The sequence below is a fragment of the Sparus aurata genome, chromosome 2, assembly GCF_900880675.1.
Source record: "Sparus aurata chromosome 2, fSpaAur1.1, whole genome shotgun sequence".
In the NCBI taxonomy this organism is placed as follows: Eukaryota; Metazoa; Chordata; class Actinopteri; order Spariformes; family Sparidae; genus Sparus; species Sparus aurata.
Window position 1 is genome coordinate 19,865,580 of NC_044188.1, and position 27,211 is coordinate 19,892,790.

At 41.3% G+C, this 27,211-nt stretch overlaps 1 protein-coding gene and 2 non-coding genes across 3 annotated transcripts; 1 reads left to right on the forward strand and 2 right to left on the reverse strand.

The window, feature by feature from the left end:
- Window positions 1–569: 569 nt before the first annotated feature.
- On the reverse strand, window positions 570–25,275 carry nox4 (NADPH oxidase 4). Its single transcript, XM_030405432.1, has 18 exons — window positions 24,818–25,275; window positions 24,300–24,395; window positions 17,990–18,100; window positions 17,398–17,482; window positions 15,839–15,936; window positions 15,054–15,081; window positions 14,675–14,747; window positions 13,181–13,261; window positions 11,904–12,063; window positions 10,046–10,210; window positions 9,784–9,846; window positions 8,966–9,026; window positions 7,531–7,612; window positions 6,178–6,297; window positions 5,967–6,075; window positions 4,997–5,065; window positions 2,951–3,051; window positions 570–2,850 (listed from the first exon to the last, which is right to left on the reverse strand). Exons 1-18 carry the CDS (start codon window positions 24,872–24,874, stop codon window positions 2,730–2,732), a joined length of 1,680 nt encoding a protein of 559 aa, XP_030261292.1. The 5' UTR covers window positions 24,875–25,275; the 3' UTR covers window positions 570–2,729.
- On the forward strand, window positions 3,469–3,541 carry trnam-cau (transfer RNA methionine (anticodon CAU)). The gene has a single exon. It is a non-coding gene; the product is annotated as a tRNA-Met (tRNA).
- On the reverse strand, window positions 4,308–4,379 carry trnad-guc (transfer RNA aspartic acid (anticodon GUC)). The gene has a single exon. It is a non-coding gene; the product is annotated as a tRNA-Asp (tRNA).
- Window positions 25,276–27,211: the final 1,936 nt, after the last annotated feature.

Consider the following 27,211-nt stretch of genomic DNA (forward strand, 5'->3'; position numbering starts at 1 on the left):
TTGCACTGGTGCTATAATGTATAAAGTATAGTGGTATCACGGTAACAAAACTAAATCATGAGTTTGTACATGCTGCATTAAAATCCAACAAATCGGATCCAGTTTTTTCCATGATTTATTTGTTCCTCTCTTGGATATGCAGGAATTCTGACTGAATGCTTTCACCCTGATATAATCTAACCCTACTAAACTAACTAGGATTGTATGCATTTTACATATGTGGTAACCGGAAACTGAATTAAATTATGGTTTTGGGTTTTACCTTTTGTAAGCCAGAGCCTAGACTGCCAGCCTTTATAAAAGGGTTGTACTGTCAGTTTGTATATTGAGAAGCAGTTGTTAAACTAAATTACACTACTTCCCTTTTGATTTGGGGTTTTCAAAAATCAAATGAATATGTTATGGCTAATTTGAATGATATCTAACTACTACTACTGTAGACTACTGTCTACTTAATGCCACTAAACAGTTGATGTATTGTAAAAATAACATTGTTTCTTATATGCTTCTGACCAAGAATAACATTTAAATATGTTCTCACTTATTGCCTGCAAGTAATGAAGAAATAATAAATAGAAAATCTTTTATTTCAGACGTTGCCTTGTTCTTAATAAAAAAGAGGACAATCCTGAAATTCAATATGCAAATGAACGTGAAAATATATTTAAATTTCCAAATGCTAAATATGTGGTGGCTAATTACAGTGTGAGAGAATATGCTTGTTTCAGTCATGAAATCAGAAATATCAAGACGTTCATTCTTTGCAGACACCTGGGGCCTCATGTACTAAGACTTGCGTGGATTTCCTACTGAAAGATGGCGTACACTAGAATCCAGAAACTGTCGTACGCACAAAAAAAATCAGATGTATCAAGGTGTGCGTACGCAACATTGATACATGAGGCTCCTGGTGTATTCCAGTTTTGGCATTTTTCAAAATAATAGCTGACTCCAAAACACAACAAAACTTCTTAAACTGTAGTGTCAAACTTACACATCAGTTGTTATCAACTGCCATCTGTATCTAAATTTCTTTCAACTTTCTGGATTTGTGTAAAAGTAATAACAGACACTTTGTGGAAAAATTGCCAAAGCCCTGCAGAAGTTTTCACATAACATAAAATAACTTTAAACATTATAAATAAATTGAAAAACAACTTACTAAAAATACTGACTTGAGGTGTAGTGAAGGTTTGCTTTGCATTAAAGCAGATCTTTGATATACAAAATATGAACAGAAGACCAATAGTTAAACATGGAAATGAAAACAAACTGAATTAAGTGTCCATTTTGGTTCCGCTCCTTCTCTCAGAGGCTGATGATTGAAAGTCTGGCAGACCAATCAAAACTTAGTTCTGTTTCCCAGCTCAGACACAGGCCTGACATTTTCAGTTTTTTGACAGTTCACCCCAAAATCAAAACATACATATTTTCCCTCTCATTTGTAGTCCTATGTGTCCATCTAGATGTCTTTGGTTTGAGTAGCAGACTTTTGGACAAGGGGCTCATGGTCCTAATGTAAACATTAAATGTGTCCTCCTGGGCTGAGCAGTAATGTTACCTAGCTTAGCCAGCTTAGTTAGCTAGCCTCTCTTCTGCGCTGTCATGAGGTTCCAAAAATATTTCCCATAATGAATCTGGTCACATCAAGGTCTGTGGATTGTCCTCAGTAACCAGGTCATGATTTCTGTAAGGAGACATTGCTGTTGAGCACCACAAGCCGGGTGCCATCTGGTTCCATTATATCCATCAGAAGGCAGAGATCTCTCCAGGTAATATCTCAAAAACGTTGCCAAAACAACCTAGAGGGATAAACAGCACCACAGGTGAGAGGAAAAATAGTGTAGTGTTTGAACTCTTACAGACAGCAGTTTTTGAGTGCTGACAAAACACAGTTCAAATGACCAGGCAAGTCAATTCTTTACGTTGTGTATAGAAGAAGGTACCTGTATGTATTTATGATGGATGAAGACAGACAAGCTACTGAATCTAAAGCCGGAAGTGGTACTGGGGACTCTTAAAAAAACAAAAGTTTTGCTCTGTAAGGCTTGTTGGGAGCCAGTTTGGTGTCGAGTAAAGGTTACATGAGGTCTGTCAGTCACAGCGCTGGGTCACTACAGCTGGGTTACCCGTGTGGTTCCACATCTCTGGTCTTTCACTGTTTTGTTGTTTATCTGGTCTCTGCAGTCTGTGCAGGTGCACTGAGAGATGCAATTGTAGATTGTGTCAGAAGTTGTTTTTTTTCTCCAGGGACAGGGGATAAGATGAACTCCAACAGGAACTATAGAAAAACAGTGCACCATTAGGGGAGAATCCCAGCAGGGAGCATGTCTCTTTAGTTTTCCTCAGAGATTTATTGGATCAGATGCTGAAGCTGAAGCTCTTGGGGGTCCTCAGTTGGGCGTCAGGCTGCTCTGTAGAGAGGAACAGGCCTCGTACTGTTTGTTAAAGTCTTACCCTGCTGGGGCCTTTGGTGACTGACCATGGGCAGGGATGCATATGAAATAGTAACACAGTGTAAGAATATGCAAGTTCTTTTGGCCTGTTCCGAGTGTGTTAAACATTTCAAGTAAAAAAGATCAGCCAGAATCAGATATTCAGGAATTTACTTGAAATGAAGACCACTTTCTCCTAAAGCTATGAAAATCAATTGGTCCCAGGGTTGCTGGGTTTTTTCTTTTTTGTTGCTGGGGTTGAGCTCGGAGAGTGAAGTCTGCTCTGATGTTGGATCAGCTGAAGGACTCTTTGTTGAATTCAAAGGTTGTTCCAGAGGATCGGGCTGAGTTACACAGTCTGTGGAGAGTCCTGGAGATGCCCTTTGGGCCACAGCAGAAAACCCCAACTCGCTTACTAAAAACCACAGACAGACAGACAGACAGAGAGAGAGAGACAAAGTTGATAGACATAAAAACACTCATACTCCAGCCCTGCACATTCCCACTCTGCTCACTTGTTATTGGTCTTCGCAATCTCATCAAGCAGTAGCTTCCACCTGGGTCGACCAACCAGCAGTCTTGAGGTGAGCGGGCGGTATTTCTCCTCAGACATGCCCTGAAACAAGGGTACATAACAACAAAATCATTTCAAGAACAATTTTTGGCCATACTGGGACTACACTAACATTATTACTTTTTAAAATGATGCGACAAACATGTTCGCAAATTGTGTCCGTCTGCTGTTTGATGCTGAGCAGGTAGTAAAATTTTAATTTGGAATTAAAATGAGAGTTAATATATCTACTTATTCTTTTACTATTCAATCTACACTGGATTCCCATCGGTCTGCTAGAGGCGAAAAAAAGTCTAGGGTAGGGATCATTTTACTGGTCAACACCACCAGTATTTCATTGGGTGGGGGGGATTTTGACCGGTTTAATGCATAAAAAAATAGATGTTTCACAAAATGTAGCAGGCAGAAGCATCCTGAGAGAGGAAGTTCGGGAATTCTGTGGAATAGTGTCTCTTTGTAGCCTCGTTGGCGCAGTAGGCAGCGTGTCAGTCTCATAACCTGAAGGTCGTGAGTTCGAGCCTCACACGGGGCAGGTGTTTTGGCCACAGCGCAAAATAAAATATGGAGTGTGGACTGCAGGCTGAGGACAATAACCGATCACCTCCTGAGAATTGCAGGGATGCCCTTGAGCAATGGACCAGACCCTAATTGTTGTGACACCTCTCTAACATCATAATATCCTAACTTCATGCAGTTTGAGCTAATCTAAGCGGGGTTATCTGAGTGCAATGGAAGGGGGTTTCGAGGAAAACCATGACAAAATCTGAACATGATCAATAACTCATGCTGTCAAATTTAAAAAAGCCACATAATGTGTGAAATATATTTTTTCCATTAGGTTTAAAAATCCTAGTCTAGCTTTCTCCTGCTAACCTGCACTCTGACGCAGCCTGTGTTATCTGGAGCGCAAACAGCTGTGAACAGTTATCAACAAAGCAGTGCAAACTTGTGGGATCATGTGAATGTAAAAAAAAATCTGTACCAGTCACGTAAGCTTCTGATATAATGAACCTTATCACAGCAAAACAGCTCTGAGACAAGTCAAGATTTTTCCATTGAGGGGTAACCTGACACCCAAAAGTGTTATCCAGCCTTTACCACGGCGATCCGGGTGACAGCTGTAAACCTCACAAATCAGGAATATAAAACATAAACAGGGACTTGACAGAGCACTTCTCATACTTCCCTGATAATTTCCTCCGACCGGCTGCTGAACCACGACAGACCAGTTTTTTACGGCCTCTTGTAAAACCAACAATGATTCAGTGAACCACCCACACGCTATGAAAAGAATCACTCTCCCCGTCGGGGAATTGAACCCCGGTCTCCCGCGTGACAGGCGGGGATACTCACCACTATACTAACGAGGAGCTGTTCTGGCTGCATCACATGATCTATAAAAATCATGTCAGCCACAGGGAACACATTTGTTTTGGAGCTTCATGGGTTTGTATTTCTATTTCATCCACATGTATGTGGGCCATTTGGAAAATACAGATATAAAGATTTTGGCTTGATCTCAAAGACATGAATCACTGAATAAACACTGGAGGGGATTTAAACAGCCACTGCAGTATTTTTCAAAATATGCCCAAAAAGTAAAAACAATAATCAGAATTTCTTTCAACATAAACTAAATGACTCAATTACTGATCTGCCTTGAATCTTTGCACAGAAAAAATGAAATAGAATTTTTTGTTATATTTTTAATACATTCATGGTCTCTTATAGCTGTTTTTGCAACATTGAGAAATGATGAAGAGAGTTTGAAATAAGTGGATTATTATAGAAGCACATTCACTGAAACAATATGACACCATAAATGCTGTACTGTTCAGAGAAAAAGAGAGCCGACAGATGAATAGACTTTAGACTTCAGCGTCTCTCACTGTCACATAATTCCCCCTAGTGGGGAACAAACACTGGAACGATGAAGATTTAAATGGTTGAACACACAATGAAATAAAAATATGAACATAAGACATACCTGCAGGTTGTCTGTCTGACTGATGAACAGCTTCAGATTGAAGTAGTCCGGTCTGTTTTCCTGCCAAAGCTAGAAGACAAACACTGACATTCGTAATTCAACAAAGTGATATATAGGATAAAATGCAACATTTCTTTGGGTTTCTTTGACTGTGTGTTTTGATTTTGATTATTTAAAACCCATTCATCTTTATGCTGAGACAACAAAAAATATGATATCAAGGAAGGATTGTTTTATTTCAGGGATTCAATGATTTTTGGTGATTCTGTTGATAAAACACAAGATCATCTTGAAAATCAAGCATTTTTTAATCCATATAGTCACATATATTTTCACAAACTCAAAAACAAAGCGGTTGTAATAATCTTTTTCCAAACTTTCAAGACCAAACTTTGGACAAACACTGTTACGAACAGCCACGAGATGGCGCCAAATGCCATAAAACCTGCATTTCATTCTTTCTTATTTCACTCATATCATGGCAAAACACTGCTAAAATTGTTAAACCTGGTTCATGGGGCATGTTTTCCCTGCTCTAGCTAATGGTTTTGGTATGCCTATAAAGAAAAAACACACGCATATACTAAACAGTACACTCAGACAGACAGACTCGAACGAGTCATTTAATTTGACCAAAAATGTCCACACAAATTTTGTTTTACTATAATGAGACTTTAAAAGCGCAGGTGCCACAGTAATGACTCCCCTGCTCGACTGAGGTCTTTTACGCCTTTAACCTCCGACCTTTCTCTCCCCTTCGAAACCCGGAAAACTTTCTTTGACCTCACTGCCAGCCAACACACACAGGAATGAAGAGCTGCGAACCTCTATAGCCTGTGGCGAGTAAATTATCTCTGCTGGTAAACTGGCTTCAGTTACGTTTTCTGAACAGATGGTGAAAGCAGAAGCATTCACAGATGTTTTGATGTGAATCTTCTGACATTCAAGCAATCAGTAACTTCGTACTGACCTTGTGATGCACGGCACACAGCAGCTCAGCAAACCAATAGAAGGACTGGAGCTCCCTGCAGACCCACACAAAATACAACCTCTGCAACCTGAAACCCTTCCAGCCGTCACTGGGTGAACAGCAGGGAGGAAGGAAGAAAGACGGATACAAATACTCAGTGTTCAGATTTCTCATCATTTGTAAGGGATGTGATCATCTTTACTGCACTCACAGCAGGGCGTGCAGCACACAGGCGAACGGCGTGACTCCGATTCCACCCGCAACACAAAGACTGACATCGTAGTTGAACACTTCCTCTGATGGACTTCCAAAGGGACCATCCACGTAGAGCCTGAACACACAACGTTGACAAAAATACACGAGACGATTAGCAGAGAAACCGGACAAACATACACACATATATTTATACTTTCCCCTCAGGGTCAAACAAACATAAACAGATAAACATCCTGCATTTGAAATCCCACAGTCTGGGTGGACTCTGTGTGTGTGTGTGTGTGTGTGTGTGTGTGTGTGTGTGTGTGTGTGTGTGTGTGTGTGTGTGAGACAGACAGTCCCCCCTACACACACCCATCATCTCTACAACAGCTGCTCAAACACTTGTGTCACTGGGAAAACACACACGCGCACTCACAGATACTAAACAACTGAGTACAGTCAACCAAAGCATTTCTCTGCATTAAGACAGTACACTCACATGTACTATTTAATGTACTCACACAGCTCCACACATGAAAGCTCAGCATTGAGCTCAGGACACGTTGGTAATGTTCCAGCAGCCTTTACACACCCCAACACCCTCCACAGGGCCAAGTGAGGCTTGGCTCAGTATAACTGTCACATAATCACAAGCTCTGTGACCTCACTAACACTTCTGGGACTTTTTTTATTCATGGTCCAAACTACTGCAGGGTGGGACGAAATATTGATATGGCAATATATCGTATTTTTTATATGTTTTGTGACACTTTTTGTGTATACAGAATAAGGACACATATGAAACGGACTCACTAAACTCACTATTTCTTGTCTCCTCATGGAGTAAAAGTTCATTTACACAGATTGTGAAGTTGTATCCTTCCTTTAAACATTTCAACCCCGCAGCTGTTTTGCTTTTGAGACTCTATGCACTTGTATGTGCATTGTTTTATTTCCCTTGTCAAATTCTGTGAATTGAATAAATGCATTACTCCTGCTCTTTGCCTTGATAGAGGTGTCTTCTTCTTCTTTAATTACAGATATTGTGATGTATCGTGTAAGGATTGTACCCTAACCCTTCAATCTGTACGTTGGCACTGTTGAACACTAAACAGCAGGAGGGGGTCTAGAGGTTCTGATTGTTTGTTTAGCTCTGGTTTACTGTCACAAAACAAACTCTGGTTCACCCCCAGCCCACATCACCCTCTCTATCTCTGCCTATCTCACTCTCTCGAACACAGAGCAGGAAGAGCACAGGGTCAGAGGTCAGCAGGTCAACACCTCTGACCCATCTGTGATTCTAAGCCTTCATGAGAAATCATGTCAGCCACATCTCGCGCACACATACTCAAACACACAAACTTACTTGGGATATCTCCTCTGTTGCACCATGGGAAGGATCTCCAGGTCGATCCTTGGTTTAGGAAGTAACAGCTGTGTGAATCGCTCTGAGGAGAGAAGAAAGGCTTTGTAATTTCACACCACGTTATCCACTGATCTAACTCTCTAAGAATGGACGAGCCATAAAGATTTTAATGCATATGTTGGGTCTGTACAAATATTGCCATATTTAGAGGTGCCTATACATTCCAATTTAATGTTTCCATACAGCATGTGGTCGCGGCAGATTGAGGGGCCAACACAAACAACACCGACTTCCCTTCCTGTGTTCCAACAGCATGTGTGCGTGGATATGTACAGTAGCAAGTGGAAATGAGTGTATGTACTCTCGCATGTGTCACACGCTCCCAGGGGCCACAGCTTCCTCTGACAGTGAGTCCCTTCTGAGTCTGATGCATACCAATGCAACGGATGCATTCAAATAAAAAAAGCCAAGACAAAGGATAGTGTTTTTCCCAGTGGAATGAATTAATTTCCTTTTCTCTGACTTGAATATGCATGTGGGATGGGGAGTGAGGTATTGTTTTTATTGTTCTCATTGTATCGAGCACTTTCTTACTTTGCTGTAAGAAAAGTGCTATTCAAATAAAGTATCATTTAAATTGTGTCTGCTTATGACTTTCAAGGTGAAATATTTAAGAACTGGCCACCTGCTGAATTCATACTCCAAACAAATAGGGGCCAGCACGTCACCAGCATAACTGCTAACTGCTGATCATTGTAGCCACTAATTAGCTTAGTTAGCCAGGCAGCTAGTGGGAGCTCAGCGCACCAGGGGAGTGCTGTTGTTTACAATGCTAGCACAGGAGTTTTGGACAGTGATGATGATGACTAGCTGGTTGGCATTTTGATACATTCCCAGTATTTATATACCACCATGACCTGCTTTATAATAACACATGCTTTAAAAACATGGAAATCTCACTGTATGCAATAGGGGACCTTCAACACACCAAGTTTTGGAAGTGAAAAACATCCAGAAATAAATATACTAGTTCCAGTTTTCCAGTTATGTTGAATCCAACAAGCTCTGTCCTTGTTAATAAACTGAGTGTGCACTAATAGCACATACAGTTTTCCAACCAGACAATAAAATTGTGGGAACCGTGAGAGCCTCAAGGTAAGAAGAAGTCCCCCACACACACACGAGATAATAAAAACATAACCACATAGTGAGACAGAGAGGGACGCACACATAAGAACGTAGTTTTGGGGAAATCCATCCTCCCCACAGAGGAGGACAAAACAAAATGACTTGCATCCTGTCATCTCTGATAGGGAGCAGATAGTTTGCTTGTGTGTCTATTTGTCTGTCCTTTAATCTTTGTGTGTGTGTGTGTGTGTGTGTGTGTGTGTGTGTGTGCGAGCGTGCGTGCATGCGTGCGTGTCTGTGTACCCACCAGTCCAGTCTCCCACGACTCGGAGATGGATGCCAAAAGTTTCCTTGTTCTCTGTGGGACACTGCGAGGAGTTAAGAGAGCAGACAGTGAGTCACAACAAAATACATGCACACACACACACACACACAATCACACAATGGCATAAACAAGTACACTCAAGTATACACACACTCAGTTGCTAGAAAGAAAAGGAAAACACTCACATACAGCGTACACGTGCAGCTAACACAAAAACCACACACACACAGAGCCCAGTATGCACACATACAGTACATAGCTACAATTCTTTTCATTAAATTTAACAATGCGCGCACACACACACACACACACACACACACACACGGACACACACAGCCTTCCTGTTGGCAGACGGCGTTACTAGCCTCAGGGGTCTGTCTGCTCTCTGTCAGTGTGATTCTTTGCCCTCCTCCTCAAAGCTCCATAACACACCAGGCATAGGCATGCACATACTATGGTGTGTGTGTATGTGTATGCTTCTTTGTGAGCAAGCGTGTGTGAAATGAGTGTGCGCTCTATGCTGTCGAAGCAGAAAGTTGCCTCTGTGTCTTCTGTCTTGTCTCATAAATCTGTGCTAAATCTTAACATTAGCAATAAAAATCGTGACGCAGGGTATTACTGGACGACCCAGCTGTCAGTCAGCTCGCAGCAGAGGGGGGCGGGATGTTGAGGGAGACAAAGAACTGCACGTTCTTTGCCAGGGGGAAGAAAGTTTAAGAAACCATGAAAACATGTGTGTGCGTGAAGAGTGTGTGTTTGCATTGTGTCATGTGTGAGGAATGCGTTGAATCAGATCTTACTGTTGTTAGCGTGAAGGGATGGTTCTCAAATGAAGAGACACCTGGACAGTTAAGAACAATATACTGAGAGAGAGACAGATGGAGAGACAGCAGGATGACAGAGACAGAGCGGAAGAAAGAGAGGATTAGGGAGAGGGCATGTGGAGAGAAAAAGAAGGGGGAGAAACAAAAGAAAGAACTCGTCAGATGAACTTTTTAACTCAAGAGACAAGCAACAGTCAGTAACAACAGAGGACCCGATACCTCCTCAAAATCCAAATACCTGTCCTGGACGAGCTTTAAAGTTCTTCTTCAGCATACGCAACTCGATGACATCACACGGGTGCCTGATGACTGTCACTATGGTAACAGGGTCACAGCTCCGGATGTAGCGGTAGAAACGCTCAGCACAGTAAAGACAGAGAGGACCGGACACCCAAAGCCATGTCTACAAAAACACACAAGACACAAAAACTACATTTGTCATCACACTGGCGCTCTCTACATTGAAATGTTAACAGTTAATCACTCACAAAGGTGACCGAGTCAGTTTAAAATGGACACTCTGATGTCATGTTTGCTGCCCTGTTTGTAGCGATTACTTTGTTGAGCACAGATGGTTTGCTACAAAAACAAACCCAAAAGTGGAAACATATGGTTTTCCTTTAAGGCTGGAACGTACTTCGCTGAAGTGTATGTGCGTCATACAAAAATGTTTATATGGAATTTTATTTCATATTTCTACAGACTTTAGGTATAACATTAAACATTATAAAGTCCGTCAGGGAGTTGCAGCAGCCTCTGACATTTAGTCATCCATTACAACTTTCTCTGCACAGACCTGCAGAGACGTTGGAGCTCTCGTGGATCAAATACACTGAGGTAAAAACTGATTATTCCTCTTCTTGTTTAGTGTAAGGATGCAAAAATTATTGCTATTAAATTAATTGCCAACTATTTTAAAGGAGACCTATTATACATCTTTTTCTTTCCTCCAGTTTGTTATATATGTTCTTTTGCATGTTTAAAAAGGTCAGTGTCCGCACCAGCAGAAGCTCCTCTCTCCCACAGACAACACTGCTCCTGAAACGCCTCATTAGCAGTCCTGCCTTTAATTCCATGACTTTGTGTCATCACACCACGTCACAAAGTCACACATTTGCATAATCATTGTTTAGTGACTAGTTTTCAACGTATAACACTGATTTAGTCAAATTTCTCTGATTTCAGCTTCTTATTACTGAAAATCTTCTGATTTGTTTACTCGTAAACTGAAAATGTGAGGGTTCAGGACCAAACAGGACATTTGAGGAGATCTTCGTGGGTGATGCCAAGCAACTGATTCTCAGTTAATGGAGAAAACAATCAATGACTTGATGATTTATTAACAATGACAATAATTGTCTCATAGTTGCACCAGACAAATGAAAATCAACCACAAATGAGATTTGTAATATACTACGAAATACATAAGTTGAAAGTATGTAAATCCATCTTTAACTAATTCAATTTGACTACATTAGTGATACATTTGGATTTTACATGGATGTAACTGCCAAATTAACACATCTTAATGAACAGAAATTCCTACACAACATTACAACTTGGAGGTGGATTTAAACATTTTTTTCCCCACTAGGCTGCTGTCCCAACTTGCTTCAAAAAATCTCTGAAAGATCTCTGAACTAAACTTGGCCGAGGAGATTTTATTCATGAGAGTACATGTGAGATTTCTTCATCTTTCTGTCACAGTGTGTGGTGTTTCTGTGTGTGTCTGTTGGCAGTTACCTGTCGCAGACTAATTGCTCACAGCTCCCATAAAGCCCGCGGAGCAAAATCAGGTTTAAGGGGGATTTTATGGAACCAGCTCGTTGCTTAACGACCATGTGCAAACACGTAATCACACATGCAGAGGGAAGCACACAGCAAAACACAGGCCTTGATGTAGAAAGAGGATGCCTGCCCCTCCCTAACAGCACCTCACCTCTAATAAACAGGGCCAACTCCCTCCAACACTTCCCAAATACTCCACACCCCCTACAACACAGACACACACTTACAAATACGAACAAACACGCCTTCAAATAAATGGAAATGCCAAAACATACATAACACACAGACACGCACACACCCACACACACCTGGGGGTAGTGAGGCTGGAAGTGAGCCTCCTCTCTGCATCTCCTCTCTTCATCCTCTCCCTGCTCCAGCTCCTCGCCTAGCTGCTCTGCACCACTCTGATTGGCTCGGAGGCAGCCGGGAGGGTGGGCCTCGATGTTGGTCTGGTACTTCAAAGCTCCTCTGGTGGAAAATACAAGAAGAGAACTGATACTGTTCATTTGATTATTCCAGTATAACGTTCAGGACTGGTTAGAAGACCAAACAAAGCCTCATCCAGGAACATATTAACATATCTAACAGGATCATTTTTTACTGCCACATTCAGACCTCCTGTTACAAAAAAATACAGAAAAAAACCCACAAGGTCTGCAGTGTTATTTGCCTAATATGTCGGGAAAGGGATACACATGTTTTAATACACTTTATTTTAAGTGACACTGTGCAGTTAGCTAGGCAAGGTGCACAAATCCACACGGTGGTACAAAGTATCTTAGTATATTTACTCAAGTACTCTACTTTAAATTTGATGCACTACTACTATACTTCTACTGCTACCTTATACTTCTATTCAGCCAGAGTTCAGAGGCAAATATGGCACCTTTAACACCACTGCATGTATTTAACAACTTTAGCGACAAGTTATTTTGCAAATGTCGCTTAATGATACAACATATAATAAATAAAATAGCTATAATGTGACACTGTAGATTAAGATAAAACTTTATTGATCTCTGACCCAGCAGATAATATCATATCCATCAAGCCATCAAGAGAATACTAAAAACTCCCATTTAACAAGCTATAACTCAACTGCACTGAATAAAACATCACAAAAAAGGGAACAACTGTGCACAAAGAGAGCAGGCGTGTACAAGCAAACCCTGCTGAAGTTACAGATGAATGACTGTTGGCGAAGTTAAGCAAAGAATTCACAGGAAAAAATTCTCTTTCACTTGTCAGAACAAGAAATAAATGACTCTTTGTGTGTTTTGAGAGAGTGGCGTGATTTGTATATTGAATAAAGGGAATTTTTAAAGAATGCGTTTCTAAAATGATGCATGGTTTGTGGATGAAAACATGAAAATGAAATGTGTGTTATCTCCATCGGCATCTGTGGGAGTCTCCAGTATTTGCTGACGCTCAAGTGAAGCAGACCCTTATCTCGTTTCTGAAGGTAGTGGTTGAGATGAAGACTAAATGTACTAACAGTGACTCGTGCAGAGATAAAAACCCATACACAAAACCACACACATAGACGTTTTGTGCTGCCATCAACAGTTTCAGCGCGGAGACCTACCCGACCATGTGCACCATGAGGATGATGTAGAAGACAATGAAGAGGTTGTGTGTGTACCAGAAGATCTCATAGTTGGACACCCTGAAAATGAATCAATACCAAGGATGTAAATGCCAAAATAAAAACAAAGTAACGTGATATACAAGGAAAGAAGAGAATGAGAGACACAGAAAGAGCAGAGGCAGCAAAAGAAGAAAGCGAGGTCAGAGTTTGTTCAGGAGCAGACGCACAGACTCAGAGCTCAGAGCCTGAGTAAGCAGGACATCAGAGGTCAATATTAAAGGGGTCATTACACACGACGACCCCCCCCCCCCATAAACACTGCAAACAATGAACATCATCAAACCCTGTAGCCGTCCTCTTTTGACTGCAACTTCTTTCATGTTTCGGACCAAAAAAAAAAAAAAAAGCTTCGGGTGGTTCTTTTTTTTCTCTTTCGCAGATGAAGAGTTCACGCACTTCATTTGATGAAGACGCACTTTATGACCGGATTACATTTAAATCCCTTTAATTTATAACATGTCAGAATTGTAGCCAAGTGTTTGTACTTTGTTTGCACAGTTCTGTTTTTGTTCCTACAATGACTAGGAAGGTAACCTTTAGCTATTCAGAAAGCGACAAAACATTATGTGCAAGTCGTGCATAAGTGAAGGGTAATTTATTCTAAGCTTTCTTTGTAGAAGAAGTTGGAAAAACTCAAAGATCAGTGAAACTCTTAAGAACTTCTGGGGATATTATTTGAACAATGATGAAATGTGATGTTTATGAATTGACATGCCCGAAATAAACAACATAAATAAATTGTTTGTAATTTAATTGTTTTCACCTGACTTTTGCAATAACAAAACTCTATGCTAATTTACTGTTTTACAGTACTGATCCTGTGCCAACAAGCTCATTGCGACTCATTATTTTGGTATTCTTCTGGTGAGCAGCAGCCTTCATCCCACCACGCCAACAGCCACTTACCCAAACTCTTATCTAAAGCCTCAAGGGGTCTGGAAAAGCCTCTTATCCTCTGTTCAATTACTGAAGAGAGCCAAGAGAGCACACGCGCACACACACTGCAGGTTTCACACACCTGCGCGCATGCACACATGCAGAGTGGGTGACCCGCCATGACCCGAGTAATGACAGAGCTGTGAGTGGAACACTTAGTGGGGATTTGCTCCGTAACAGACCTCTGTTGGCACGTCTCCTTGTGGTTTCCATCTAATATTTCTCTCTCTCACACACACAGCTAAGATAAACTCAGACCGACAGACAAAGGCGATCAGGTTTCACTCACAGAAAACAAACCAAAATGTTTTTTTTAATTACATGCGAGGCTCACAGAAAATTGATTTTCCTGGCTCTGAGACACTTTTACAAATGGCTGTCTATGTTTAAGATGCAGCGCTAAAACTGGACCCAGTTTTCCTAATACATCCTTGAGACAACACACACCAAACACACAAACTATGATGGTTTCAATTGTGGAATGGTTTGACACACCGTACGCAGTAGGAGGAGGACGTGAACATAAGGAAGAGGATGAGAACCAACAGGACGCCCGTGACTCCAGGGACTGGGGAGAAATCAGCAAATCAGAGAGCAGAGAAACAAAGTCAAGTTAACATCCCAGGACACGTCTTCAATAACTTAATTTAGAAAAACGGAAACAATTTAACTTTCAGTGACTTCTTTTACAAACTCGTAATTAAAAATGCCGAGATGTTTAAAGAGAGAGACTAAAAAAAACAGCATGACTTCCTGCTTTCTTCTTGGCATGAAGCCACTCTAATCTGTAACACGTTGAGCAGTTTCATTGCAAAGAAAATACCAGCATACACAGCACATTTGGTAATGTATGAGAAAGAGTAGTTTATCTTACTTGTGGTCAAAATGATCAGCTTGGGGTCCTGATAAGGAAACACAAAAAAAGGAATAATAATCAATTTTTGTGAGGACTAATTTCAGTTTCAGATCTCACAGCTGCAGCCAGCCACGTACTAAAGAGAGAAAAACAGTCTGCAGGTTTCACTTCGACCAATTGCTTTAGCAGCTGATTTCAATGCTAATTTCCTCCTCTTCACTTGAATGCATGCTAATCTCTGCGGCACACGGTCGACCACCTGCTGCTTCAGAGACAGGACATTTTTGGAACATGTGGACACTTCAGTATGCTTCACACTTAATGCTCGTGGGCTCATCTAACAGCGTCTGAACCACTGTCATGTAGAAAGATGGAGGACGTACCTCCACTTTCTCTCCCCACCTCCCCCAACTTTCAAATGCCAATATTGAAGGATAAGTATGTCCACTTTATGAAGACTGAATGGATCAAAATAAGGGTGGGAATGCCAGAAAGGCACTGGTTTCACGTTGATGAAGAGGGTCATGAGTGAGACACAATGAATGCCTTTGAGATGCCTGTCCAGAGTTACACAGCTCATCACATCTCACTTGACTTTTCACCCCGTCTCTAAGTTCTATCATTGAGAACATGAGTGCTGACTATTGCTTTCAGATGTGGTCAGACGACATGTTCCAAGCATACCACGGCCTTAAGGTTAAGGCAAGATGAGGGGTTAGAGACGTCCCTGTGATGGTTAAGCATAGGGGCCAGGTTAATGATGGCCCTCACAAGTATAAAATCAAACTGTGCGTGTGTCTCACCTCTCCTCTGTAGCGGGCCAAATTGAGAGCGGGAAAGTCGTCTGAGTAGCTCACGCTGAAGTTGATGACATTCACCAGGTGGGCAGACACGTGCACGACTGCAGAAGAAGAGAGCGGGTTACACAATACTGATTGGAAACACACATTTTTTTGCACCAATATCAGCCGAGGCGCAGAACACGGACTCTACTTCAAACGCACACAAACCTAATTATAAAGGTCAAAATGAACTGCGAGACACTCACACAAACATTTCTTTGTCTATTCAGCAGAAAGTCAGCAAAACATCCTCCTGACTCACTGGCACACACACACACATACACACACTCCTCTCTGACATCATAGACGAACCACGCAGCCCTTCGACAGCTGATGGAATTAGAGGGCGTAATCATGAGACACAAGGGTCCTTTTTTCCCCACTCACATCCTTTCCCACTCCCACTGTCTCCCACCCCTCAGTCTCTCTCTCTGTCTCTCTTTCTTTCTTCTCCTAGTCCATGTCTCTCTACCATCCCGGCCGTCTCTCTGTCTTCATTGTCATTTGTTGTCTCAGAACTTTGGAACTCAACGATTAGAACATGAGCGCTTCGCCCGAGGGAAGAGATATCTGTGTCTGGCGTTGAGAAGCTGACAGTAATGATGAAGGGAGGTTTAAGCTCAGATTCTCTGCTTTTAATCCATCCTGAAGGAGCAACCAACGTATAGCGCCCGGAGAGACCAACTCCAGACTCTAAACCTGCTGGCCTTGGCAAGGACACTGACCGAAGAATTGACCTAATGTGCATGTTTTTGATGGTAGGGAAAATCTGTTTACCCTGTAGGAAACCCACACGTGTACAGGAAGAATATTCTAACTTGCCCCAGTCAGGATAAAGTTAGGATATGTTGACTTCTGCCGTTTTGATCGTCTCTTATGATTCCCTCAACTTTATGGAATTACATGCTTAACTGCAGAAGAATCCCTTTATAATCAATCCAGTCACCACCCTCTACATGCTGTCTGGTGGATCAGGAGTCCTTTCAGCTGTTGAACACTTTGATTCAGAGGTCAGCATAAAGCAGTAGGCAGAAGAACTTTAGAAAAGAACCGGACCTGAGAACAATGACTGGACCACTACGAAGAAGCGCGCACAGTACGCTGCTATATGTTGGTGTTGGTTGTCGGTGCTGATTTAGGTCGCCTTTATCGTGAGAAAAAGAGAGTCACGTGTGACTGGACTGATGTGAAGCCAGATCTCTCCGACATGAATGAATAAGAGGAGGAAGAGGATACACAGCTGTTGGTACTGTAGCTCCCATGATGTCATGAGAGGAGACGCACAAGATCGACACAGATACACAAACACACACACACACACACACACACACACACACACACACACACGACCAGACAGCAAGAACACACATGACCAGCTGGACGGACATCACAGCTGGTACGCCAGGAATGCTGAGCCAGCCTCAATCCATTTATCCACACTTAACACACACCCATACTGACACACACTCAGTGTGATACATGTAGACATATGAGCTGTAGTGGTAAGTGACAGTTTTTACCAGAGAAGATGCAGATGGCGACTCCACAGGCCACATGAAAGGTCTTGCTCTTGTCCAGCAGTCGACGAGTCTTTCTGCTTGAAACCTGTGTGAGTGTGTGTGTTGTAACACAGACAACAGTATTATTCATGTGTGTCTTTAATGACAATGCACCAAAACTAAAACTGTTTTCATGCATTTTTACATAATTTACCTCATGGACGACGGTGCATTGTAGCAGTTAATTTTCAATGTAAGAGTGAGTTTACATTAAAATAAAACATCACAGATGTTAGAGCAAACCCTAAATTCAGTTGTCTCTCATAAATGTACATGTGATATAAGCAAAAACTTGTGTAGCCGCAGAGTTTTACCAACCCCCCCATCCGCAAACCCTTTATCTAAATAAAATTAGAAACAGCTGTTGACATTTTTAACTCACAATGAACTTGCTGTTTCAAATTAAAAGAGGAAATTCAAACCCTCATTCCTCTTTTATTATGTTCTCAGAGGTTTCATCACCACTGAGAAGAACTCCAGTCACTCTGTTTTCTTCCTCCCTCTTTGCTTCCTCCCTCTCTCCTTCCTCTACTCCCCTCAGTCTCTTTCTTACCGTGTGTGATCCTCGGACAAAGGTGAGCAGGGAGCGACACATGGGCAACAAGACCAAGCTGCAGTTCAGGTTCAGCACAGACGCAGACGCCCTGCTGATGCACAGCCCTGGCTAGAAAAGACAAATGATCACACACAGACAAACGCACACTGTTAGGTAGGTTGCTGAAATACAGACGGATTCAGTGGATGTAAGGGGACTCACAGGCTAAGATACATACTTTTGAGCTGTTCTGATTCAGATTTGGACACTCCTGTGTGCACACTGAGAGCTTAAGGCACGAGTTCCCGGCATCACCGAGAAAGTTACACCCATCTTTGTCCTTCTCAGTGCGGAGAACCTCTCTCTCTCTGCTGAAGCTTTGTCTCCAAATACAGCTCTTTATTTGAGTATATTTGTATTATGACACACAAAATCTTCTTTGGTGATTGTTCAAAAGATGATTCAAAATATCCATCTGAAATAACTGAAGTCTTTAAATAACACAAGACAAATGTATATATCAAAAGTAAGTTTTATTTTAAAAGATTTGTTGTTGTTTCTTAAATTGTTTTAGATGTTTGTCTCAAATACTAACAACTTTTCACCACAGGGCAAACACCCTTCCTGAATTATTTTGAAGAAAACTTAAAAATGTGATGATTCTGGAGTTTGAGGATCTGTTTTATATCGCATTCATGATAATGACATCCTAGGAATGGGTTTAGTTACACTGAATCCAAAACCACATGTACCATGTTTGTTCAGATTTAACTGAGTTATGACTCCGAGAAGAAGTAGCTTGAGTATTGTAATTGCCTCCATAAGTTGTGTATCACAGCCACTGCTACTGCTGCTGCAACTGCTGACCATGTTGGTGAATAAGTCCAAATCAGCAGGCTAAAATACAATAACAATGTCCCTGTCACATTCATCAGTACACGAATCCCTATCATCTTAAAGAGCATCTTGCCTCATGACTAGCGCTCACCCGTTGACTGTATTATACGCAGTGAACAGCCAATTACTCCTGTCCACCCGATTCGGACTAGGACTCTCCAGAACAACACTAAACTGGTTTGTGTCCCGGCTCAGAAAGCGAGGTCACTCGATCACTAAAAGTGGCATTGCGAGGAAAACAGTCCAAGTGTCAATTTCTTTCCAATGGGGTTCTGCAACGGTGTGTGTTTGATCACATTCACCTCTTAAATTTATACCATTTCTCTCAGTCCGACTATTCTATCACAAGGGCAACAAGTAACCATTACTATGCTTGTGATACCCAGCTCTGCCCTTTCAGCATTGTCTCCCCGTGCCCTCAAACCCCTGGGTGCCCTGGTAGTCCAATGGAAAAGGGAGTTGACTGTTTAATCACACATCAAATGAGACAATAATTAGCTAGCTGGTGTGTTCCTAATTCTACGTGCAGTCATTTTTTTTCCAGCAATTGGTTTGTAAAATAACAGCCAGCAGCAAAACTGATAAAACAGACTGTGGTTTATGTGGTTTCCCGGCAAACACATGGACATCCTCGGCTGTCGCCGCTGCAGCGTCTTTGGGATGGATAGCGGACCAACGCGATGGCAGCCTTGAAATGATAAGCCCTACAGATACCCAGCCTCTCCATGCTGCTTAGCCCAGAGAAAGCTCGGGGAGAGGAGAGCCACTTCGAAGGATAAGTAACCCACAGAAGAGCAGCAGCAGGAAGGAAGGAGGGACAAAGAGGTAGGTGTGTTTACCGGGAAAACTACAAACACATGCTACACTATCAGTCAACAGGTTGGGTTAAGCATAGAGAACAGAATCAATGAAGACAACCAATCAGAGGCAGGGTAGGGTTGGGCTTGCAAGAAAACAAGTGGGATCCAAAAAAACACACACTGAGAGATGTCTGCCGTTACTGTAAAAGCTGTTTTCATGCAGAAACAATGGATGTACTTTGGGGTCTACTAAACTCAGCACATTTAAACACTTTCTTGGCAGCCTCTGTGAGCACCGCCAGTGCCGTCTCTTCTGATTATCCCCAAGAAACTGAAACAACTAGTGTGAGAGGTGAAGGTGTGTGATTGTGTGCATCAGCGAGAGAGAGAGAGAGAGGTCATATGTGAAACTGCAATCCAACATTTTAAGAGATACTTCACCCTGAAATCTTTTCAGTCTTAGACTCCTTTAAGACTCAAATTTCAATTTTGGACTCCTTTTTTAAGAACAGTTAACAATGCTATACATGTTACAACCAATGTAATTGTGTCTGTTAATTCTCTTTTCAGTTATGTTATAAATAAATAGGAGGGGGCATTTAGGGGCAGTAAAAATCAATTGCAAACACGATGGGAATGCACAATTTTTTCAGCCGCTACCAAAAAACAATAATTACTATTTATTATTCCACAGTCTCATATTATTCTGAGTTGATGAAAGCAATTTATCTTCATATTGTTGGCTCTATTCTTGAGCAAGAATTTTGATAATTACATTTTCCAATATCAGGACCAATATCATATACTGGTCCCATAGAAATCATGCATCCCCAAAACTCAATATCAAAATTCTTAGTTAATATGGTTACAAAAACACTTGTTTACACATCCAACAGTTAAGAAACATTTATTCATTTAACATGTATTCATCAGCACAAACATGACCATATATTAATTCGTGTCTGATACATGTAAATCCAATATTCATTCTTCTTTTTTGTCTCCACCAACTCCTGGAGGAAATATCTGGCTCTTTAGCTGCTAAATGCTCCACTACAAGCTAAGCTCATCATTAATTTTGTCTGTCTGCAGTAGGGAGCTTATAAAGTATAAACTTGTGAACCAGACAGCTAAAAAAAAAGAGCTGAAACTCACTATAAGATAAGCTGCAGATTCAGGTGATAATTCTTTATCGTTTTATCCGTCCAAACAAGCTCTTTCACGCTGTTTTGACTTTATCATTGATACACTGTTATCGTGAAAATAAAGTTTATAGACACTATGACGTGCAGGTTGGCTTATATAGTTATGACTTACTTGCATGTTGACATACATGACAATCTGTGTATAGAGAAAGCATACTGCTGAGTTTCTGAAAAGTGAGAATCTACATTTAGAGATTCAAGGTTAACTCAAGGTTAACTACTTAAAAGTCTGCTACCCTTACCCTTTAAAACTTCCCACACACATTCACTCAATACGGACGGCAGCTGACGGTAAAACCACAAGCAGGAGATCTGATATCCTGCTTTCTGTACATCCCCGACACCCCCAACACCCAAAACACACACAGGCATGTGCACTGAACCATACAGGTGGATGTGATAAGATGCTTTTTGAAGTCAAATCTAAATTCCCTTCAGCGGCATTAAAGCTTTGAAATACATCTCCAACTTGTGTGTGTGCACACACACAAGCACACACACTCACATAAACTTAAGCCCTCTGGTAAGGCATTCAGTCAAAGCCAGCGGCGTGCCCACACTTGCCCCTCTCTCTCTCTCTCGTGCCTCCCACTGTAAGGGGTATGCATGAATAGCTCACACATGACGCTCGCTGCTACACCAGATTTTCTCTCTTGTTTCAAACAACACACACATCTGTTTCCAATCTATGTTAATATCATATTTTTTCCCTGACTCAGTTTGTTTTAAAGCTGTTACTGACAAAAACATATGATGTATTATAGTTGCTAAATTGTTAATTCACCTTTGATTTTGTATTGCACTGTCTTTGAAAGTGCAAAAACAAAAATTTCAGAGAGTCGTCGCACCAAAATCTTCCTACCTGGTGGCTGCTGTCTTATTGCTTGGATCTCCTGAATCCTGATGAGTCAGGAGCATGTGCCGCGGTTATCAACATGCTGTATATGTGCTGACAACACCTCTTCTCTAAAGTAATAACACCCATTAGAATACAAATAAAGAGAAAACGGGGAGCAGTGCAAATTTGGTTCTTGCTTCGACAGAGCTGATCTAGAGATCAGCACAAAGCAAATGGGTTGTTCAGCTTAAATGACCTGACACACCAACATGAACCTGTGACAGTAATTACACCAACACTCACGAGTCAACAAACACCAAAATTGAATTGTGTGTGACTGGTTGCCCGGGCTGATATAAATTTGGCTTGTCAGAAATATTGTTATCAGTATCTGCGTATGTGTTGTCGGTGTGTATGTGCCCTGACAACACATACATGAAAAAATATTCTTGTTTTTCACAGAACATAATGCAGAAAAAGATGACTGTGGTCTAAATAAATCTATACATTTGAGTGAAGCTTGTTATTTCAGTGCACTGATGGCATTTTGGATAATAACGTATAGTAAAAACTGCCTCCATTACATATCTTGACAAAAAAATGTGTGTTTACATGTATACTGTATAACAATATTGGAATATTTTTACTCCTTAATATCGGTATTGACATCAGCCCCAAAAATCCAGCATCAGTCAGGCCCCTACGCGCGCGCACACACACACACACACTCACACACCCCAACAGGAACTTGTGACAACGATTACACCAATGCTCACACAAGTCAACAATCAACAAAATCAAACTTTTGACTGTGTCTGTGTGTGTGTGTGTGTGTGTGTGTGTGTGTGTGTGTGTGTGTGTGTGTGTGGCTAAGTAAGTGTGACCAGGCCCCTGGGTTCATACTGCTAACAGACTGGCAAACCTGTGAACACACACACACACACAGACACATGCACACGTGTGTGGCTAATTGCTGTGACAGAGTTTAAAGTCACAGCTCAGACTCATTAAACGTGCACGTGACAGTCGACCATCCATCACAAAGCCTGCGCCTGTGATATAAATAGACATTTCTGAAGCCAGAGGAAGCAGGTTTATAAAATAAAAAGACTTACATTACGATTAATGTCGACTGAAAAGTCACTCGAACGTGTCACATGACAAATTTTGGAGGCAACGCCTCATCATACTCTATATATCAGGATGTTTCTTGTTTCTGTTTCTTCTGTTTGAGTTTCATTGCTGATGAGGATGTTATTTTTTTCTCCTTGTGCCAATTTAAATATGGATACTACTCACTCTCTAACTTACTTTCTCCTCCTTACATGTAGCTTTTAAAGAAGCTACAGGATGCTCTAAAGCGTTTTCCATCCATCTGAACAGCTACTTCACAAGTTTTGTAACAGACGCTGTCAACAGTTAAGAGTCCGGCTGAATCTCTCTGCACACAGTCAAAACTTTGAAGTGTGAATGCGCTGATGAGTCAGTGTAGATCTTAGAGGCCTGGCACACAAACTGTATACACACCGAGACAGTCCCCAGTCACGGACAATAAGTGGAAACAGAGACAGTAAATAGCTTACTCTAGCGGTAAATCAAGATTTCTGACACTCATGAATCATCGTCATTTTGTGTGATTACGAACAGGTTTAGTTTTACACAACTAGAACTTTTGCATCTATAAAAATGTTGCAAATTGCGTTGTGGGGTTGTTAGCAGAGAGTACTGAACATGCAGATCAAATAGATGGTTAAATTATACTAATTATATAGAAAAAAACGGGGCACATTTAGACACAGTGTAGGTCTTTGCTGCAGCAGACACGTCACCTCCGTCCACCCCAACGAACAACTTTTTTACAGCAATGGTCAATCATGGGGCCTCTCAATAGATCCCAGAAGTTAGCTGCCTGTACCGAAAATCACAGTTCTGCCTGTATATATTCATATATTTAAACTGCCCGCCAAAAACTTCCTGGAACTATCTGAGGTTTACGTGGAATCACAGGACAATCAGCATTTTCGAACTTCCGTTGTCACAACTTACTCGACCGAAGGACTCTGGCTGGCTCTAAAGAAAATTGGAGTTAACGTTACTTTAACACTTTAGTGGCAGATCAATACAAACCTTTAAAGCTTCCTCTGAGCCAGGCCACAACTTACTTTGGAAGAATGAGGGGACTAATAAATAAACGGTCACACTGAGCAGCATGAGCTGAATGTTTGGAATCTTACTTCTGCGTAACAAATCCCACCAGAGTAACCGCTAACTGCTGCTCACTGTAGCTGCCGTTAGCGAGGTAGCTCAGTTAGCGGTGCAGCTTGCGGTCCGGACTTGGCGCTATGAGCACCGGGTCACCGTAACATAATGTCAGCACTGTTACTTCTTCACAGAAAGTTGATAATTTGAGTTTTAAACTAAATGTGTACATATCGTACCTTCAAAAGGAGACACATCTTTCTAATGGTACATATGATTGATAAAAGTATGCAGTTTAGGATGTAACGCTGACTACTATGGATGAGCTCAGCCGTGACTTGAGTACTGAGACATATAAATTTAAAGTATGCAGATGTGTCAGGTCTCACCCCGAGCATCTTGTAGAGGTAGTGATACTGCTGTCCCGTGGAGTACAGCAGGAAGGTCTTCAGGAACAGCCAGGTGTTCGCTGCCAGCCACAGCATCTGCACGAACACAAGATGTACAGTGTAGTGTAAAGTACTCAACACTAGGTCAATGTCAACCAATAAATACGATATCAAAACAGGGTTTGTCATGTTTTTGTGGGACTAATGGTAGATAACTGTCTCTAAATAAACATGTAAGAAGATTTACATTCATTCTTGTGGGAAACAGTGTAAACCTTGGGCATACTGCAGTGGTAGCCTGTTGGCCGCAGCACATTCAGTACAACAAACCCACTGGTGAACACTGAGAGCCTGACAAAAAGTCCAGAGCCTGTGTCAGTGACTTTCCCTCGGGATGGAGGACTTCGGAAAAGACTTTTTGCAAGTTGCTACGGAATAAAAAGTTGTTGTTCGCAGGTAGAAACAAAACAAATCCCTGAACAATGACTTCCGACGCGAGCTTTAAAAAGTTCACCCACCAAGACCAAGTGCTTCCCTCCCTCGTTGGCGACCCAGCTCCGCACCGACACGACCATGATGCCTTCACTGACCCCGCAGCTGTCCCAAACTTTATTCAGCGGAGCCTCGGTGTGGCTGAGAGGTGAAGCAGGGCTTTTCCTCCTCCCTGCAGGTCTGCCTCTGTCTGTCTGACTGTCTGACTGACTCTCTGTCTCTGTGCAGCAGCAGCAGCAGCAGCAGCAGACCGGCCGGTGTCTGCTCCGTCCGCCCTCCCCTCACTCCTCCGTTACGCCGCTCCTGTCTGCTCTGAGCGCGTCTGGACTTTCTCGTCCCCCCACAGAGAGACTCCGCGAAGAGCTCCGTCTCAAACTCGACTCTCCATCCGTCCCCATGTCCCTTCAGCTCGCCTCACGTCTGGAGGTCAAGTGGGCAGCTGAAAAAAATGACCTCGGGTTGAATAGAGTTAACCAACACGCACACAGAAGAACAATAAACATCGCTCCACCGCTCAGCACTGCTGCTCTTCTGCCGCCAGAGGGCGCCACAGTCTCACATGTGAAGCACAGAGAGATTTCCAGATTACAACCAGCACAGATTACACTTGAAACTATAAGAAATGAGACTATAGTCCGGCATTGGCGATAGTAATGTGGTTAAATCTTTGAATGATGGCTATTCTAAAATGGATATTTTTTTTAATAATAACCAAAGGTCTATTATGTTTCTCAAGGGGTGATTTTATTTGACCAACAGCAATAAGATATGTGCACTTAAATGTTTGATTTTTGCTGTAATCCTGTAATGCTGTAATTTTTTTTTTAAATCGGTAGTTGACATGTAAAGTCATTTAATATTTTTTATGATAAAATGTGCAGGTTACCCATGAACAGAACAGGATAATCACATATTTTAAGGTTAAGGTTGTATTTTCAGTTCAGAGGCCCAGCGTCCTCAAGCAAATCTGATGATTGTGTGTAGACCTGCTGTAAAAGTCCCTGAAACATTGGGTTATTTCAGTTCCCCCTCTAACAATTTGTCAGACATGATGTAGGTGCTAACTACAAACAAAATTCGTTATATCAACATTATGTGTTGAAAACTTGTACATTTAAGTTAACATAATGATACTTTAAGGTGGAAAAAGTAACATAATGGAGTATGTTAACAATTGCCATGTTATTTGTAATAAGTAACATACTACATTTAAAGGTAATCTGACCCAGCCCTTATCACCATTCCTCTATTAATGGTTAATAAATCATTAATTATCTACAAACCATATCCACTGATTTCTTGTATAAATCTACATAGATATGGACTGAAATAAATGTATTATCATCTGATCAAGACCTGCATTTGCAGATTTGATCATTCAAACTCCTTTGTTAATAACATATTAACCAGACCAATTAGCATGTAACAACTGATTGTCAACATTGATAAATGCTTTATTGCCAAATGAACACCTGCCAAAGGGATTTTTATTACAACTCACCCGCAATCAGCTTTAAACTGAACAGTGGAGCATTTCCAAATCATGTATTAACCATTCACAATCCCATAAGACATGGTTTATAAACCAATTATAAAGGATGCCTCATTAAAATGTGGCAATCAAGTGGTAAAAACAGGATAATTGATACTTCAGAGTGGTATCAAGTTAGTCCGTGCATTCCATCTCTCTGGACCGTCAGCACGATCTGTTGCTCGTAGGAAGAAACGCAGCCAAGGGAAAGTGTGAGAGAATGTTTCTATTGGACCAGAGATTAATCTAAAACAAAGGACATTAAAAACAGATGCACATAGCATTGTATAGTGATCTACAGGAAACGTCTGTAACTATATTTTGTGCACCTACCTCTACCTTTTTTTTTTTTTTTTTTTTTTTTTTTATTTATTTATTTTTTTTTTTTTTTTCTTGAGCCTTGGCGGGTGGGATGGGGTGGGTTTGTATTACATTGTATCATTGTATCTTTGTCGTTCTTTGTTTTGTAAATTGAAAATCTATAAATAAAGTACTTAAAAAAAAAAAAAAAACAGATGCACATGCTGAAGTTGTGCGATATGAAACCACAGATCAGTCCAAATAAGTCAAAACATCTGGTACACCATATGACCAAAAGTATGTGGATACCTGCATCCACAACACACTTCTGTGCAAGTATTTTTTCATCGGCTGGACAAAGTTAGTTAGTTAAAACCAAGATACATTTTAATGATACAGCTTTCTTTTAGATTTCAGACAATTTTATGGTGAGTTTCAAGAGTTCTTGTCCTTACAAATCTCAATTTAAGCTGCATTTTGTATCAGTTTTTGAGCATTTGATTAAATCACAGTCTTTACCAGCAACTGAAGCTCCAGAACTTCTACTAAATGGGCCTTTGGGTTGAGTTTGTATTATCATAGCTTCTAA